The 18,586-nt window shown below is 40.9% G+C and overlaps 1 protein-coding gene across 3 annotated transcripts in view; it reads right to left on the reverse strand.

Annotated features, from left to right (window-relative positions):
• PTPDC1 (protein tyrosine phosphatase domain containing 1) overlaps positions 1 to 18,586 on the reverse strand; it is a 60,379-nt gene that overhangs the window by 21,742 nt on the left and 20,051 nt on the right. For 2 of the 3 annotated variants that reach the window (XM_055311861.1, XM_055311859.1), the window contains exon 2: positions 3,519 to 3,606. In XM_055311861.1, the coding sequence (XP_055167836.1) occupies positions 3,519 to 3,600 (82 nt within the window). In that variant the 5' untranslated portion in view covers positions 3,601 to 3,606. Of the gene's footprint in view, positions 1 to 3,518; positions 3,607 to 12,716; positions 12,816 to 18,586 lie in introns of those variants that run through there. The other variant, XM_055311860.1, reaches the window with a different exon arrangement.

Consider the following 18,586-nt stretch of genomic DNA (forward strand, 5'->3'; position numbering starts at 1 on the left):
CCAGGGTCCTGCAGCATTTCCCCTGGAAATGCTCTAAGAGTTTTATACCTTCAGCTCTTACGTTTAGGATTTTGAGCTATTTTGAGTTAACTTTTGTGCATGGCACACGGTAAGGGCCCAATGTCATTCCCCTACACATGTACACCCAGATTGTCCACCACCAACTGGTGACAGTCTCGTCGCCCTTGGCAGATGGCATCTGACCACCTACGTGAGGGGTCTCACTGGGATCTCTATTTCAGTCACTGGTTTACGTCTGTCTCTGTGCCGGGACCACCCTGTCTATGGACTAATCACTTGTCCTCGCCCACTGTCTCCCCAGCTTGGCAGTCTGCCTTCCCAGTGTGGGACCCTGATCGCTAGTTCCAGGACCAGCACAGAAGTCCTGATTTGAAGATTCTTGTGTGCATTTATTCTAACCTGTCTGGGCACCTCAGCACCTTGCAGGGCAGAAAAGTCACAGGTGTGACTTGAAGATACGCTGTGATGAGCCCAAAATCTGCAGCCTCCGGGGGCCGAAGCCTCCTGCTAAGACACTGGAAAATGCTACCAAATGTTTAAAGAAGAATTAAAACTGGTTTTCAAAATATCTTCCAGAAAACAGATGAGGAAGGAACATTTCCAACCCCTTTTATGAAGCTAGGATTACTCTTTTACCTAAGCAGACAGGGATAGTACAAAAAAAGGGGATGACAGTCCAGTGTCTCCCCAGAACTTAAGACAAAATCTTGAATAAAGTGTCAGCAAACCAAGCCGAGCGATGCATGAATGACTGTATGGCACTGCCAAATGGGATGTACTGCAGGTATGGGAAGGACGGTTAGACATCAAAAACCAATATAATCCACCACATCAATGAGCTAGAGAAGACATGATTCTATCAATGGACACAGAAAAAGCACACGACAAATTCCAACAACATCCGTGACAAAAGATCTGAGTAATTTCACAGTGGAGGGCACTGGGTTACCCTTGCTCCAGAGCGCCTGCAAAATCTTCTCCAGGGTCAGCGGGAAGGCAAGGCTGTCTGCCCTCCTAATGTCCTCTCTGCTCTGAAGTATCAGCCCGCCACAATGAGGAAAGGAGAGAATGGCACAGAGACTGTAAAGAAAAGAAAGAAAATGCCCCTTATCTGCAGATGTGATTATTTATACAGAAAATCCCAAGGAATCTCCCAGAACCTTCTGGGCCTAGTTAGTGAGGCCAGCAACCAGGATGAGACACCACCACACACCTGCAGGGACGGGAAGGTAACAGTGACAGCCCCTCACCCCATGGGCTGCAGGGGGACCTGACCACTTATCCACTGCTGGGAGACGTAAAATGACACATACATTTTGGATAATCCCTTGGCAGTTTCAGAGAAAACTAAACATGCCCCTGCCACACGCATGACCCAGGGGGCGCCCTCCTGACCAATTCTCCCAGAGTGACAGAAACTCCTGCTCATGTGTCAACCCGCATGTGTGCGTTTCTAGCAGCTCTGTCCAAGATTGCCCCGGACTGCAACAACCAGGCCACCCTTCAGAAGTGGATGGGTCGACCCCATGGCACAGCCCTGCTGGTGAGTGCCATTCAGCATTAACAAGCACACCGGAGAGACACACAAACCAAGGGAACGAGGCCAGGCAAGAAGAGCCATGTTTAAAGGTCCTGTGCTGTATGACTTCATTCATGGGGAAATGGGGACAGATCAGTTCTTGTGAGGGGCCAGATCATGGGTGGAAGTGGGTCTGGATACAGAAGGGCAACAGGAGGATCCCTGTAGTGACAGCGTGGTCCCGTATCCTTTTTTTTAGAGAGAGAAAGTGAGCATGGCTGAGCATGGGGTAAGGGAGAGAGAGAGCAGGAGAGGGAATCTCAAGCAGGCTACACACCCAGTGTGGAGCACAACCCTGAGATCACGACCTGAGCCGAGAACAAGAGGCAGACACCCAACCGACCGAATATCCAGGCGCCCCGGTGCTGTCCTATATGGTGACTGTAACTACATCAACATCCTGGCTGCGATATCACGTTGCATCTGCAAGACATTACCAGTGGTGGAAACTGCCTCAAGGGTCTTTCTGTTTGCAACTGGCAGTTGCGTGTGATGGTACAGTTACCTCAGTTAATTAAAAGTGTATACATAATCAAACACAGCCATGAGGCAGGCCTCAGGGGGAGGGTCACGTAGCAGAAGTTGGGCCCAACACAAGGAGGTGCTGGCAGGTGACCCCTGAATGGCATGCATGTGAACTGCATGTGCCTTTGGTAAATACAGCACAATATGGTGAATGTGTTTTCTCTACCTTGCTTTATTGTACAATTACAGTATGTAACACACGAAAGCTGTGTCAATCAATGGTTATGGATAAGGCTCCCGGTCAACAAGCAGCTGGCAGGGTTCAAGTCCTTGGGGAGTCACAAGTTCTCTGTGGATTCTCACTGTGCACACTTATTGACACATTCATCCTAGCTCTGCCCTTGCAGTAGTGAGCATATCATGGTTCCTGGACATGATTCTCCACTGAAAGGGACCAGAGCTCCCTGGGTGACTCCAGGGCTGGGACAGGGAAAAGAGGAAAAGACCACTGGGCCAGGAAGCAGGTGCACAGGGATGGTGGAGTGCTGCCCGCACCGACTGATAAAGGATGTTTGGGAGGACTTCCTTCCAATTGCCAGGTCTCAGGAAGAACACTCTTGGTTTCCTGGAGAGAGACGGCCCCCCCTGGTGGCTGGTTGGATTGCTACAATCATGGAGAGCCAGATGCTCCCAGAGGACAAAGAAGTCCCGTACCTGGAGGCACCCTTCCTCCTTTACTCCTCCTTATATCACCTGATCCACCCTAGGGGACAGTCCTTCAGAGCTCCCTGAGCAGGAGCACTACTGTGAACAATGCGAACCAACAGCAGGCCACAAGAAAATCACGCAAAGGGCACTGCCAAGAAAAATGATTCAACATCTCGCTGAATGCTGGTGGTGGTGGCCCCACTGGTGGTGCCAATGTGGCAGGAAGTCAGGGTGTGCCCCTGGCTTAGCACCTGCGACGGTGGGACAGCCTGAGGGCCGGTGTGGCAGCCAGAGGTGCAGTCATGGCGCCCTTCCTTTCCAGGGTTGCCGTGGAAAAGATCCAAACTGAGGGATGGCACAGAGGAGAGAAAGACTGGGGGACCTGGGGCTCTGTGCTCCTCAACGTGCCTCTAAGTGACACTTGGAGGAAGGAGAGAAGAAAGAAAGGAAAGCTTGACTCACAAGGAGGTGTTTGATGAGAGGAGCAGATAATTTCAGTCTGAGAGGATAACACAGGAGATAAACGTTGTTTTCAACATGTCTTCTCAAAAGACCTGTTATTCAGGATTTTGAAAATGAATTTTAATAGGTCAAAACAGTGAGGCAGAAATAAACAAAAGCCATAAGCAGCAGCTGCACTCAGGATCCCAGTATGATGCCTTGAGCTGTGTGTCTTGTCTGCTCACACTGTTTTATTAAGGCCACTTTGTACAAAGAGGCAACAAGTATATCAAAGCACTCTTACCCTTCATGTTTGCAGCATATGCACTGTTATTCACCAAAGTGGAACATGGTTCTTCATTTTCGGGCAAGATGCCCGCAGGCATGGTAGTCTGTTGAAGGAAAAAAAAAAGGATTAGTTTTTGAGAATTTACCTATGGCATGTTCATTTATGAATCACCTATCAAGTGCCAGACTTCTGCTGCCTATAATAGCCATTAGCTAAATGTCTCCCCAGCACCTGAAATGTGACTAGTACAGACTCGAGATGTGCTGTGTCAAATGTCAAATACAAGATTTTGTGTCTAGCACAAAATAGACTAAAATAGTTCACTACAATTTTTTTTACCTTGATTCTACATTGAAATATTTTTGATATACTGGGTTAAATAAAATATATTATCAAAATTAATTTTCTCTGATTCTTTTTATCCTTAATGTTGCTGTTAGAAAATCTAAAATTGACTACAAGGCTCACACTATATTCCACTGGACAGTGCCATGCTACGAGATATGGACATTATAGACACAAACCCACTGCTAACATGAGACTCAATGGGGAAAACCTGAAAACTTTAATAATATTGTAATAACTTTGTATGGTGACAGATGGTACCTAGATTTATTGTGGTGATTATTTTGTAATGTATATAAATATCGAATCACTATGTTATATACCTGAAATAAATATAACTATACTTAAATGAAAAAATGAATTTTAAACTGCCTGCTTCAGAGCTTATTAGCCCTGTTCCCTATTGGGACATTTGCCCCTTTCTTATTGACTTACAAGATGTTTTTCTATATTAAGAATATCAATTCTTCATTAAAAAAATCATACACCAATGGGTGAGCCAAGAAATCAAAGAAATAAGAAATGGAGACAAATTAAAATGAAAACACAAGGGTCCAAGCCACACAGAAAAGAATGAAACTGGACCATTTTCTTACACTATACACAAAAATAGACTCAAGGGATCCCTGTGTGGCTCAGCGGTTTAGCGCCTGCCTTTGGCCCAGGGCGCGATCCTGGGGTCCCGGGATCAAGTCCTGCGTCAGGCTCCCAGCATGGAGCCTGCTTCTCCCTCCTCCTGTGTCTCTGCCTCTCTCTCTCTATGTCTATCATAAATAAATAAATCTTTAAAAAAATAGACTCAAAATAGATGAAAGATCTGAATGTGAAACAGAAATCCATCAAAAGCCTAGCATCAAACACAGGCAGCACCTTCTTGGACATCAGCTGTAGCAAATTTGCAAGATACATCTCCAACACAAGGGAAACAAAAGCAAAAATGAACTATTGGGACTTCATCAAGATATAAAGCTTTTGTACAGCAAAGGAAATAGTCAACAAAACTAAAAGACAACCTATAGAATGGTTGAAGATATTTGCAAATATCTTATCAGATAAAGGGCTAGTATCCGAAATCTATAAAGAATGTATCAAGGGATCCCTGGGTGGCGCAGCGGTTTGGCGCCTGCCTTTGGCCCAGGGCGCGATCCTGGAGACCCGGGATCGAATCCCATGTCGGGCTCCCGGTGCATGGAGCCTGCTTCTCCCTCTGCCTGTGTCTCTGCCTCTCTCTCTGTGTGTGCGACTATCATAAATAAATAAAAATTAAAAAAAAATTAAAAAAAAAAAAGAATGTATCAAGCTTAACACCCCCAAAACAAAAAAAATCCAGTCATGAAATGAGCAGAAGACATGAACAGACATTTCTCCAAAAACAACCTACATATGGTCAACAAGCACATGAGAAAATGCTCTGTATCACTGGTCATCGGGGAATACAAATCAAAATCATAATGAGATACCATCTCACACCAGTGAGAATGGGTAAAATCACCAGGAAACAACAGATGTTGGTGAGGATGTGGAGAAAGGGGAACCCTCTCACACTGAGGATTGCTGGAGGGGAGGTGGGTGGAGGACGGGGTAACTAGGTGATGGCATTAAGGAGGGCACGTGATATAATGAGGGGGTTATATGCAACTGATGAATCACTGAACTGTACCTCTGAAACTAATAATACACTATATGTTAATTAATTGAATTTAAATAAAAATTAAAAATTAAAAAAAATACAAACACAAGGGTCCAGAATCTTTGGGATGCAGCCAAAGTGGTTCTAAGAGGAAGTTTACAGCAATAACTGACCTCTCTCAAGAAGCAAGAAACATCTCTAATAAATAACCTGACTGTGGGGAATCCCTGGGTGGCTCAGCCGTTGCACCTACCTTTGGCCCAGGATGTGATCTTGGAGTCCTGGGATCGAGTCCCATATCAGGCTCCCTGCATGGAGCCTGCTTCTGTCTCTGCCTCTCTCTCTCTGTCTTTCATGAATAAATAAATAAAATCTTAAAAAAATAATAATAACCTGACCTTACACCAGAATGAGCTAGAAAAAGAACAAGCAAAGCCCAAACCAGTAGAAGGCAGCTGAAATCATCAAGAATAGAGCAGAAATGGGGCTCCTGGATGGTTCAGTCAGCTGGGCATCCACCTCTTGATTTTGACTTGGGTCATGATCTCGGGGTCCTGGGATTGAGCCCCAAGTTGGGCTACGTGTTCAGTGTAGAGTCTGCTTGAGGATTCTCTTCCCCTCTCTCTGCCCCTCCCCCCACTAGCACACATGCACACACACACTCTCTCAAATAAGTAAATCTTTAAAAAAATATTCAAGCAGGAAATAAATGATATAGAAACTAAAGAAACCAATAGAACAGATCAATGAAATCAGGAGGTGATTTTCTGAAAAGATCAACAAAATTGATAAACCTCTAGCCAGACTCATCAAAAAAAAAAAAAAAAAAAACAGAGAGGGGACTCAAATAAAATCAATAATCAAGGAGGAGAAATAACAACCAAAAACACAGGAATACAAACAATTTAAGAGACTACTATGAAAAATTATATGCCAAGAAATTGGATAACCTAGAAGAAGCAGACAAATTCCTAGAAACATATAAACTACCAAAATTGAAGCAGGAAGAAATAGAAAATTTGAACAGACTGATTACCAGCAATGAAACTGAATCAGTAATCAACAAACTCCCATAAGCAAAAGCCCAGGACCTGATGACTTCACAGGCAAATTCTACCAAACATTTAAAGAAGAGTTAATCTCTATTCTTCTCAAACTATTCCAAAAAATAGAAGAGAAAGGAAAACTTCCAAATTCATTCTATGAGGTCAGCGTTACCCTGATACCAAAACCAGATCAAGACACCACTAAAATAGGGAACTACAGGCCAATATCTCTGATTAACACTGATGCAAAAATCCTCAACAAAATACTAGCAAACCAAATCTAACAATATATTTAAAAAATCATTCATCACAGTCAAGTGGGATTTATTCTTGGGATGCAAGAGTAGTTCAACATTCATAAATGAATCAATGTGATACATCACATCAATAAGAGAAAGGATAAGAACCACATGGTCATTTCAATAGATGTAGAAAAAAGCACTTACAAAGCACAACAACCATTCATGATAAAAACCCTTAAGGAAGTAGGGTTAAAAGGAACATGCTTCAACATAATAAAGGCCATATATGAAAAACCCACAGCTAATCATCCTCAATGGGGAAAAACTGAGAGCTCTTCCCCTAAGAGAAGAGGTTGGATTAAGTTTAGAAGACAAGGATGTCTACTCTCACCACTTTTATTCAACATAGTACTGGAAGTCCTACCCACACCAATCAGACAACAAAAAGAAATAAAAGGCATCCAGATTAGTAAGAAAGAAGTAAAATTCTATTGGCAGATGATGTGATACTGTAGTAGAAAACCTGATAGACTCCACCAAAAAACTACTAAAACTGATTAACTTCAGCAAAGTTGCAGGATATAAAATCAATGTACAGACAGCTGTTGTGTTTTTTATACAACAATAATGAAGTGGTAGAAAGATAAATTAAGAAAACAGTTTCATTTGTAAATGTACGAAAAGTAATAAAACCCCTAAGAATCAACATAATCAAGGATGTGAAAGATTTGTACTCTGAAAACTACAAAACACTGATGAAAAGAACTGAAGACAACACAAAGAAATGGAAAGACATTTAATGCTCATGACTTGGCAGAACAAATATTGTTAAAATGTCTATACTACCCAGAGCCATCTCCAGATTTAATGCAATCCCTAACAAAATGCCAACAGCATTTTTCATGAAACTAGAACAAACAATCCTAAAATTATTATGGAACCACAGAAGACCCCAAATAGCCAAAGCAATCTTGAAAAAGAAAAAACATAACTAGTAGTATCACAATTCCAGACTTCAAGTTATATTACAAAGCTGTAGTAATCAAAACAATACAGTGCTGACATAAAAACAGACACACAGATCAATGGAACAGAATAGAAAGCCCATGAAAAAAACCCCACAATTATGTGGTCAATTAATCTTCAACAAAGCAGGTTAGAATACCCAATGGGAAAAATATATTCTCTTCAATAAATGGTGTTGGGGAAGCAGGACAGCTACATGCAAAAGAATCAAACTGGATCACTTTCTTACACCATACACAAAAATAAATGCAAAATGGATCAAGGACCTAAATGTGAGACCTGAAGCCATAAAGTCCTAGAAGGGAGGACAGGCAGTAATGTTTCTGACATCAGCTGTGGCAACATTTTTCTAGATATGCCTCCTGAGGCAAAGGAAATAATAGCAAAAATAAACCAACAGGACCACATCAAAATAAAAAGCTTTTGTACAGTGAAAGAAACAATCAACAAAACTAAAAGGCAATCTGTACTGAACGAGAGAAGATATTTGCAAATGACATATCTGATAAAGGGTTAGTATAAAAATATATAAGGAACTTATAAAATTCAATACTCAGAAAACAAATAATCCAGTTATAAAATGGGCAGAAGTCATGAATAGACATTTTTTCAAAGAAGACATCCAGACAAATGACACGACAGACACATTAAAAGATGCTCAACATCACTCATCATCAGGGAAATATAAATCAAAACCACAATAAGATATGACCTCACACCTGTCCGAATCGCTAAAATAAAAAAGACAAGAAACAAGTGTTGGCAAGGATGTAGAGAAAAAAAAGAATCCCTTGTGCACTACTGGTAGAAACGCAAAAATGCAAACTAGTGCAGTTGCTCTGGAAAACAGTATAGAGTTTCCTCAAAAAGTTAAAAATAGAACAAACCTATGATCCATTAATCATACTACTGGGTGTTTGCTTCCTCCCCCTAAAAACGTGAATTCAAAGGGATACATGCACCCCTATATCCACTATAGCATTTACGATAGCCAAGATATGGAAGCAGCCCAAGCATCCATTGACTGATGAATGGATAAAGATGTGGCATGTGTGTGCACACACACACAATGGAGTATTACTAAGCCATTAAAAAAGAATGAAATCTTGTGTGGAAATTAAGAAACCAAACAAAGAGCACAGGAAGAGAGAGAGAGAGAAACCAAGAAACACACTCTTACCTACAGAGAACACACTGATGGTTGGGGGGGGGGTAGGTGATGGATGGGGAGGACAGGTAATGGGAGGAAGGAGTGCACCTGTCGTGATGAGCACGGAGTGATGTATGAAGTGTTGAATCACTATATTGTACACCTGAAACTAATATAACACTGTGTGTTAACTACTGGAATTAAAGCTTAAAACTTAAAACGGCACAGTCGGTGAAGCATCTGCCTTTAGTTCAGGTTATGATCCTGGGGTCATGGGATTGAGCCCCACGTCCGGCTCCCTGCTCAGCAGGAAGTCTGCTTCCCCCCTCTCTCTCCCTGCCCACCTGCCCAACATGCTCTCTCTCCCAAATAAATAGATAAAATCTTTTTTAAGAACGTAATTTTAAAAATCACACTTTTAAGAATTAGTTTATCATATATATGTTCTTGGTGTATTTTGCCTAGCAGTACTACTGGTTTCATGTTGTCCAACCTGTGAGATTTTTCCTATAACTTTAACTTTCCTACCAAAATAAGAAAAGTTTCTCTAATGCAGCATGTAGATCTCAATTTAATAATAGATAATAGATAAATGCTATCCCTTTGTTGCAGGCTGACAGTATTGCTAAAACATATAGTTAATCTACAAAATTAAAGATGGCCCATCTTCAAACAATATCATATGTATCCAAATGTGACTATAAAAGTCATCTTAAAAATAGTAAAATAAAGTAAAATAAAAGCTCTATTTGTTAATAATCTATGTGTGGCTTAAATATATGTCAAACAACACGAATACATGCTTTTTATGAAAAAGTAATTCTTTTAACCTAGAAAAGCCAGTGAAAAAAGGAAAGTATTCTTGAATGGTCTAATTACCTGAGAGTTACTGTATATGCTTAGAGTAAACTATAAACCTTCAAAGATCCGAGATATGTAATAAACATCAGTTTGGGAAATGGAGTATTTCCAGACCTTTCAGTCTGAGAGTTAAAACAGATAATCAAAACCATCCACACAGGCTCCTCTTCCTTCTCCTTGCAGCCGCTCATCACCTGCTCTGATCTACAAAGTCTAGCAGCCCCAGTTCCACTGCCCGACAAAGTGAACAGCCTCCTCTTTGCCCAAACACTGGTCCTGCTGTCGGCTTCACCTTCCAGCTTCCTCCAGGAAACCCCAATTAATTACCCAACGACCTCAACCACTCACTTCTCTTGTCTCATTAGATTAATTCTTTGGAACCAGTAGGGCAGCTGTAGGGCAGCCTTCATTCCAGGCTAGATCAGTCTCATGGTTTAAGTGACATCTCTCCGAGGCTTCCACCTGCTCCTCTGGGTGTCACAAGGCCTTTCTTCTCTGGCTGGTGGGCACACGATCCGCTTCCAGCCCTTGAGAGCCCTGGCAGTTGTACTGTCCACTCCTTCCTGCGTCTGTCCCCAGCCTTGGGTAGTGTGCACGAATCAGTATTCAGGTAAACACCGGGACCAGCAGAGACTGGCAGGCCCTCTGCACGCGGCCACCGCCCTCTCCGTGCTGCTCCTGTCATCACAAACTCTAGCCACTCTGGCTCTTGGCACATCCCCGAGGACGCTCTTCCTCCCATGCGGCAGCTGGAAACTGCTTCCAGGGAAGAAGCCAGTGCCATCTCAGGCTACCCGTGTCTTTTCTCGTCTCAGAGATTATCGTCCCGAGCTGCCTTTCTACAGTCCCAAACCCATTTTTATATACTTTGTCTGGTTTTCCAGTTGTCTAAGGCAGAAGGGTAACCCTGGTCTCTGTAATTTCACTGTGGTTGGAAGCAGAATCCCCTCCCTGGATCTCTCTGAATAACTGGAAGTCACGGGAACTCTGCCTGAAGACACTGACATATATAGTCCCACTGGATATAACTGCTGCCCAATCACATCCAGCCCGATGAGGTTAAACTATATCGAACAGCCAGAAGTTCTGTGTTTAAACTTTGACTCTGTTCATTGCCAGCTATACAAAATTTAAGCTTCAATTTTCTCTTCTGCAAAATGAGAATTATTATATCTTTTTTAGCTTGTTGTGGGGATAAAGAACGATTGTTTGAGCCTGTGCTTTTCTAGTATAATTTCTGGCATATAGTTATCCAATATAGTACTGTTATTTTAATTTGCAAACCAATATCAGAGTATGAGACTTCATTAAGTATTCCCTTCATTATCTATAAAACAGTCCTGCTGGCAGTTAGTAATGGCTGACTTTCTCAAGAAGATTTATAAAACATTAACTTCATTCACAACTGAATTCATTTCATGAGTCCTGGTTGCAGAGTCAGGAGAAAGAGGGTTGGAACAGCAATCCTGTCATTTCACTGTACAATCATCTTATTTAATTTCATTTCCTGCTGCTAATGACAGATATTTTGCTCTCTCTATCCTACAATTTGCTTTCATCCCAAGAAGTTCTTCAAAATGACTCAACATTTAGGATTAATCACAGGCTCACTAATTAGTACCTAATACTTTAAATTCAGAACAGCAATGGATGATCACTCATACCATTAAGAAGAGTCGTCACAAAGTAAGAGTTTGACATAAAGAATGTTCTCCTTCATAAAGGTCATTTCACACAAAAGACGGGCTCTGTGGTGATTCAAGTTCTGAGGTCATCGCTTTCTCTTCCATCTTCCCGACAAAAAGCCTGCAGGTGTACTTTAGGGGAGAATGTGTGGGGACTGTGTTAAAAGTGCAGGGGGTAAGGGATGCCTGGATGGCTCCGTGGTTAAGCATCTGCCTTTGGCTCAAGTCATGATCCGGGGGTCCTGGGATCGAGTCCCACATTGGGCTCCCCTGCAGGAAGCCTGCTTCTCCCTCTGCCTGTGTTTCTGCCTCTCTCTGTCTCTCATGAATAAATAAATAAATAAAATCATATTTAAAAAAAAGAAGAAGAAGAAATGCTGGGAGGTCAGAAGTGCAGCATAATCCTCCCCAGACTTGCAGAGCACTTGTGCTCCACTGGCATCAGGGCCATCAGGGATGCCTCAAGATACCTGAGGTGGGACCTCTGGTGAGGAGTCAACCTGCACTCTACCTCTCCTGATGCAAGAGGCCCTCTGCCCACATTAAAGACATGTGTCAGCAGGATTACTTCCTACATGGCAATCATGGTAGAAGAATTTGAGGTTGAAAAATTTAAGTTTGTACAGGCAAAAATAGGGATCTCCAAGTATGGGAGTGAACTTAGAGAAGTTATATACTTTTTTGTTCACAAATAAAACACATAAGCTTAGTCCATGCCAGTCATTGTTCCAAGACCCTTATTTGTCTTAACTCATAATCCTCACTACAACACCATTTGGGGATTACTACTATTACTTCAATAAAAAAAAATACTGTATTTTAGAGCAGTTTTAGGTTCATAGCAAAACCAAATGGAAGGTACAAGGAGTTCCTCTGGTACACCTTGTTCCAATCCCACACGCACAGCCTCCCTATCAAAACTCTGGTCTGATAGCACATTTATTATAGCCGATGAGCCCACATGGACTCATCGTCATCACCCAGAGCCCACAGTTTACTTTAGGGCTCACTCTTGATGGTGGACATTTTATGGATTTGGATAAATATAGATGAACACATATGTGCCATCATAGGATCACACAGAGAATTTTCATTGTTCTAAAAATCCTCTGTGCTCCATTCAGCCATCCCCTTCTCTGTCCTACCCCAACAACTCCTGATCTTTCACTGTCTCCACAGATTTGCCTTTCCCAGAATGTCATATAATTGAAATCAAACAGTACATCACCTTTTCAGATTAGCTTCTTTCATTTCGTGATAGGCATTTAAGATTTCTACATGTCTTCATCGCCTGGCAGTCCATTTCTTCTGAGTGCTGGATAATATTCTATTATCTAGATGAACCACATTTTATTTATCCAGTCATCTGCTGAAGGACATCTGACTTGCTTCTAAGGCTCGGCAGTTATGAATGAAGCTGTTGTATGTATTCATGTGTAGGTGTTTGTGTGTGCATAGTTCTCAGCTCCTACGGGCAAACACCAAGGAGCATGACTGCTGGATCTTCTGGCAAAAATGTGTTTAGTTTCATACATTATTCCCATTTTACAGATTAGAAAACAAACGTAAAGAAAAGTCAAATGCCTATAATCACGGCTATTAAATAGTGGAGCTAGGATCTGAATTCACACCTTTTACTCTTTTTTTTAAGATTTTATTTATTTATTTATGATAGACATAGAGAGAGAGAGAGAGAGGCAGAGACACAGGCAGAGGGAGAAACAGGCTCCATGCCGGGAGCCCGACATGGGACTCGATCCCAGGACTCCAAGATCATGCCCTGGGCCAAAGGCAGGCGCTAAACCGCTGAGCCACCCAAGGATCCCCCACCTTTTACTCTTTTTGTGCTCTTCACCACCACGCATACAGCCTCTCAACAGCAAAGACCTCACACTGGATAAAAGAAACTTCAATGTTACTGTATGCATCTTAACTCTGCTACCCTGATTATTCCTTAGCTTGCAGGAAAACTTCAGACCTCTCTATCCACAGCAAGATTTTCAAAATTGTTTTGCTTTGTGCAGACATTTTGCTAATCCTTTAGCCAAATCTTAATTCACTGATGTGCCAAAGACAAGTATCAAGAACAAAGCTCCTTTACACATTCTGGCCACCTCCCCCTGAACAGAAACAAAAACACAGCTGATCTGACTGCACAGTCATAAAATCCACACACGTTAGACAGAGTTGTTGCCACTTAACAGCTCTGTGATCTTAAGCACATTTACTAGTATCTCGTAGACTCACATCTGCCCTGCAGTCATTGCCGAGATGACCTACAAGCCCATATAACAGACCTAATTCCATGCCTTATCAATAATTCAGTTGATTATTGATAGCAGCCAGAGTGACCTTGTTAACTTCAGCCAAGTCATGCTACCCCTCTCTTCAAAACCCATCTTTCCACCCTGTTCACAATTTAAACCAGCTCCCCTTCCCTGTTTCATTGTTCTCCTCAGGATTTTTGAAGAAAACACACCTAACATGGTGCATACTTTACTGATTTATTCCTTTTATTGTCTGTCTTCCCCTACTAGAATAGAATCTCAGCTCCTTGAAGGCATATAGTTTTGTCTGCTTTGTCAACTACTGCATAGAACAGAGCCCAGTGCATAGCAGGTCCTCAGTAAAGACTGAATGAATGAATACATGAATTACTGCTCAAAGGTAGCTGCCACCAACACCACCATTTAGTCTCACTGAACCTCAACCTTTCCATCTGTAAAGGGGAAACCGTAATCATGCCTTTCCTCATGTCAAGGTTATTGCTGAGGCCATGAAAGGAAACAACAGTATCACTGTACAAAAACAAAGAGTGGCATTTCTCTTAGCTTTCCTGATCACATTTATGTCTCTAACTTCTTGCAGGTCTTCAACCAGACAGATCTGTGTTCTTTCTAATTCCTTGAGAGGTGGGTGTTTATTTTCAACCCTTGACCCAAATTTTATCTGCTTTAGGATGGCTTCCCTAATACCAACTACACATTTTCTTACATCCCTTATCATGTAGGGCTGACTGAAGATGTAGTGGCCCGGATGCTATAAAGCATAGCTTCCTGATACCACACTAGTATTTTGTCCTTAAGGAATTAAAGCACTCTTTATGATTCCACATGAAGTAAAACAAACAACCTCACTTCTGAATCTGCACCTCAAAAAAAAATGATGAAACTGGATAAAATTCTTTTTCTCCTCAAATCACCCCTGGGGGCAGGCAGGCAACATTTAAAAAATGTTTTTTTGTTCTTGAGACCCCTCCAGCCTTTTCCAGCAAGCTAAGTCCTCAGGGAAAGGACTAAGGGCTGCCTTGAATATACTGATGTCTTACAGTTTGCTATGAATTTCACCCACTTCTGTGATCTCACACCTTAAATGCACCTCAGGGAAGGTCATTGGGCTCTCAGGAGACTCATCACACATCAGGGAAAAACAACACCACAGCAGGATCCTTGCTTTTTTATCATTTAAAGAAATATGCTGTTTGGTTCAGATTCTTCAGAAAACATATTATGATAAAGCAAATGGGTAAAATGTTAACCACAGGTGGAGCAGATTTTTTGCTAGCAAGGTTTTCATTGTCCCTAGCCTTTTCCTGCAGCCACACAAGGTTCATTCTTACAGGTTTGAACCCACCTGACATCAATGTCACCACCATAGATAACTTCAAATTCATCAAGATATCAACAGTTACCGATCTGACACCTATCAGAGGGGTTTTCTTAAAAACCCAGACTTTTGGGTCCTACCCACAGAATTTCCACTCAGTAGGTCTGGGTGTGGCTGAGAATCTGCATTTCTACCTGGTTTCCAGCAATACTTTGAGAACTGCTGCATTAGGTAAACCATTACATTTATCTAACAGCAGATATTAATAGAGGTTACTGTGAAAGTGTGTCTCCTGGGTTCTGTTCAGCTGTCAGATAATAAAACCTTCCTTTTACAGTTCCTCAATCTTCATGAAATTCTGAAATGCATTAAGAAGCCCCATATCATCAACCAGACCTAGAAAAAGCTTCATATTCCTAGGTGAGACCTGGGTACTAATATTCCTCCCTAAATCTTAGTTTGGACCAAGTGATCACCTGGAATCAGGTCACTGACATGTGGTTGTTATCAGCAGGAAGTAAGACTCCCCACAGGACCACTTTTTGGTCAAGCAACAAATACCACACCATTTTGGACAGCATAATTTGGATTATTAACCAACAGATGTTTATTAACTGAATATTCCTTTTCATAAGTACATAAATATTTTGGATATATAATTATGTTCACATTTAAATATCCCTATGACATACTGTTCAATTTTTTCTCTATTTCAGGTAGTTCAACATGAAAAACTTAAAACAGGTAAAGCAGCTTGTGATTCTCTTGATTATTCCCATTTATTTCTAGACTATGAAGATAACGTGATTTTCTATCTCTTCAACTCCTGAACTATTTCCCTATGAGAAAACTATTCTGTGAAACATATTTCAAATACTTGGGTGACAAGCCTGGGTGATTTAAAACATAAGCAGGTATGTGGCTCCTGGCTCTTCAAAGGCTTAGATCAGACCTTCTATAGCAAGATATACAGAATGTCTGGTTTAGATGGTGGATTAGGGCTTATAAACTAGCTTTCTCCTTCTAAGACTTCAGTGAAAAGATATTTAAAAAAGAATAATCTGACAGAGCAAGGAACAAGAAGAGGTTATCTGTGGACTAGTTACCTCAGTAAGCTTCTGGAGGAAAGAAAACAGGTAGAAATAAGCCACTAAGCTACAGTTGAGGAAGTTGCAGCTCAGAATATGCCATGCAGAGAGTATACCCCCCATAGAACATAGGGCTGCATCTCATCAGAAAGATGGAAGAGAGAGGAAGGTAACCATCTTCCAAGTATTGAAAGAAATAGTTAACCAAGAATTCCATGTCCAGCTAAACTTTCCCTGAAAAAAATGAAGGAGAAATTAAAACATCTCCAGGTTTAAAAACAAACCATCCCCCCCCCCCAAAAAAAAAACCCGCAACAAAACAAAATAGAATTTGTTGATAGCAGACTTGCCTTATGAGAAATACTATACTTGAGGCCAAAATAAAGGACACTAAAGGGTAACCAGAATCCACACAAAGAAAGAGTAATAAAAAGTTCATGAAATAGGTATTATAAAAATAACTATAAATGGGGTGTCTGTGTAGCCCAGTAGGTTAAGCATCCAACTTAATTTTGGATCAGGTCATGATCTCAGGGTCGTGAGATTCATGCTCAGCTCAGAATCTGCTTGTGATCCTCTCTCTCCCTCTCCCTCCATCCCTCCCTCTGCTCTTTCTCAGCCCCCTGCCACACACACATTCTCTCTCAATAAAATCTTTTAAAAAATATAATATGAAAGAAGGCAAGAATCAAGGAATAAAGAAATGTGAAAGACATAGGACATATAAAAAACAAATATAAACATGGCAGGCATAAATTCTAATTTATCAGTAATTATATTAAATGTAAATGGATCACATGCCCACTCACTCAAGTAAAAGACTAGCAGAATGGATTTTAAAATGATCCATCTAACAAAAAATATATAAGATCTACATAAGAAATACTACAAAACTCTGATAAAATCAAAGAAAAACTAAATACATGGAGAGCTATTTATATTCACGGATAGGAAGGTTCACTATTGTCAAGATGTCAATTCTTCTCAATATATAGATTCAATGCAGTCCTGGCCAAAATAACAATAAGTTATTTTATAGACATCATTAAAATGATTCTAAAGTTTATATGGAGAAGCAAAAGACTTAGAATAGCCAACACAATACTTAGAACAAAGCTGGAGGACTAACACTACCCAACTTCAAAACTTACTATAAAGTGATAATAATCTAAACAGTTTGGAATTGGCCAAAGCACAAAAATATAGATCCATAGAACAGAAGGCCCTGAAATAAACTGACATAAACACAGTCAACTGATTTTTGACAAAGGAGCAAAGTTGACACAAGGAATGGAGGAAATACAGTCTCTTCAACAAATGGTGTTGGGACAACTGGATACCTACTTAAAAAAAAAAATCTAGACACAAACCTTACACTCTTCCTAAAAATTAACTCAAGTGGATGGCAGACCTCACCAAAAAATGCAAACCCACAAATATCCTAGAAGAGAACTCGGGAGAAAACCTAGATGATCCCTAGTGTAGTGATGCCTTTTTTTTTTTTTTTTTTTAGTGATGCCTTTTTAGATACAACACCAAACACATGACCTAGGAAGGAAATAATTCATAAGCTGGAATTGATTATAAAATTATGCTTTGCAAAAGGCAATAGCAAGAGAATGAGAAGATAAGCCAGAGTCTGGGAGAAAATATCTGCAAAAGACACATCCAACTATAGTAAGATGAAATAAATTACTAGAAAGATACAAACTACCAAGAATACCTTCATGAAGAAATAGAAAAATCTGAACAGATCTACAAGTAAAGAAATTAAATTATTTAAAAAACTTCACACAGGGACAGGTGGCTCAGTGGTTGAGCGTTTGCCTTTGGCCCAGGGTGTGATCCCGGGGTCCTGGGATGGAGTCCCACATCAGACTCTCTGCATGGAGCCTGTTTCTCCCTCTGCCTGTGTCTCTGCCTCTCTCTGTGTCTCTCATGAATAAATAAATAAAATATTTTAAAAAACAAAAAACTTCACACAAAGAAATGCCAAGCCAAGATGTGGTTTTACTAGTGAGTTCTACCATTTATTTATTTTTTTAAAAAATAAATTTTATTTATTTATTCATTCATTCATTCATTCATTCATTCATTCATTCCTGAGAGACATAGAGAGAGAGGCAGAGGGAGAAGCATGCAGACTCCCTGCAGGAGCCCGATGTGGGACTCGATCCCAGAACTTCAGGATCATGCTCTAAGCCAAAGGCAGATGCTCAACGGTGAGCCACCCAGGCGTCCCTCTACTAGACATGTAAAGAAGAATTCACATCAATCCGTTTTCAAATTCTTTCAAAAAAATAGAAGAAGAACATGTCATAATTCCTTTTATGAGCACAGTATTAAATTGATACTAAAATGAGAAAGATATCACAGGAAAAGAAATATTGACTACATCTCTTTT

Source organism: Nyctereutes procyonoides, unplaced genomic scaffold, assembly GCF_905146905.1.
Source record: "Nyctereutes procyonoides isolate TBG_1078 unplaced genomic scaffold, NYPRO_anot_genome, whole genome shotgun sequence".
In the NCBI taxonomy this organism is placed as follows: Eukaryota; Metazoa; Chordata; class Mammalia; order Carnivora; family Canidae; genus Nyctereutes; species Nyctereutes procyonoides.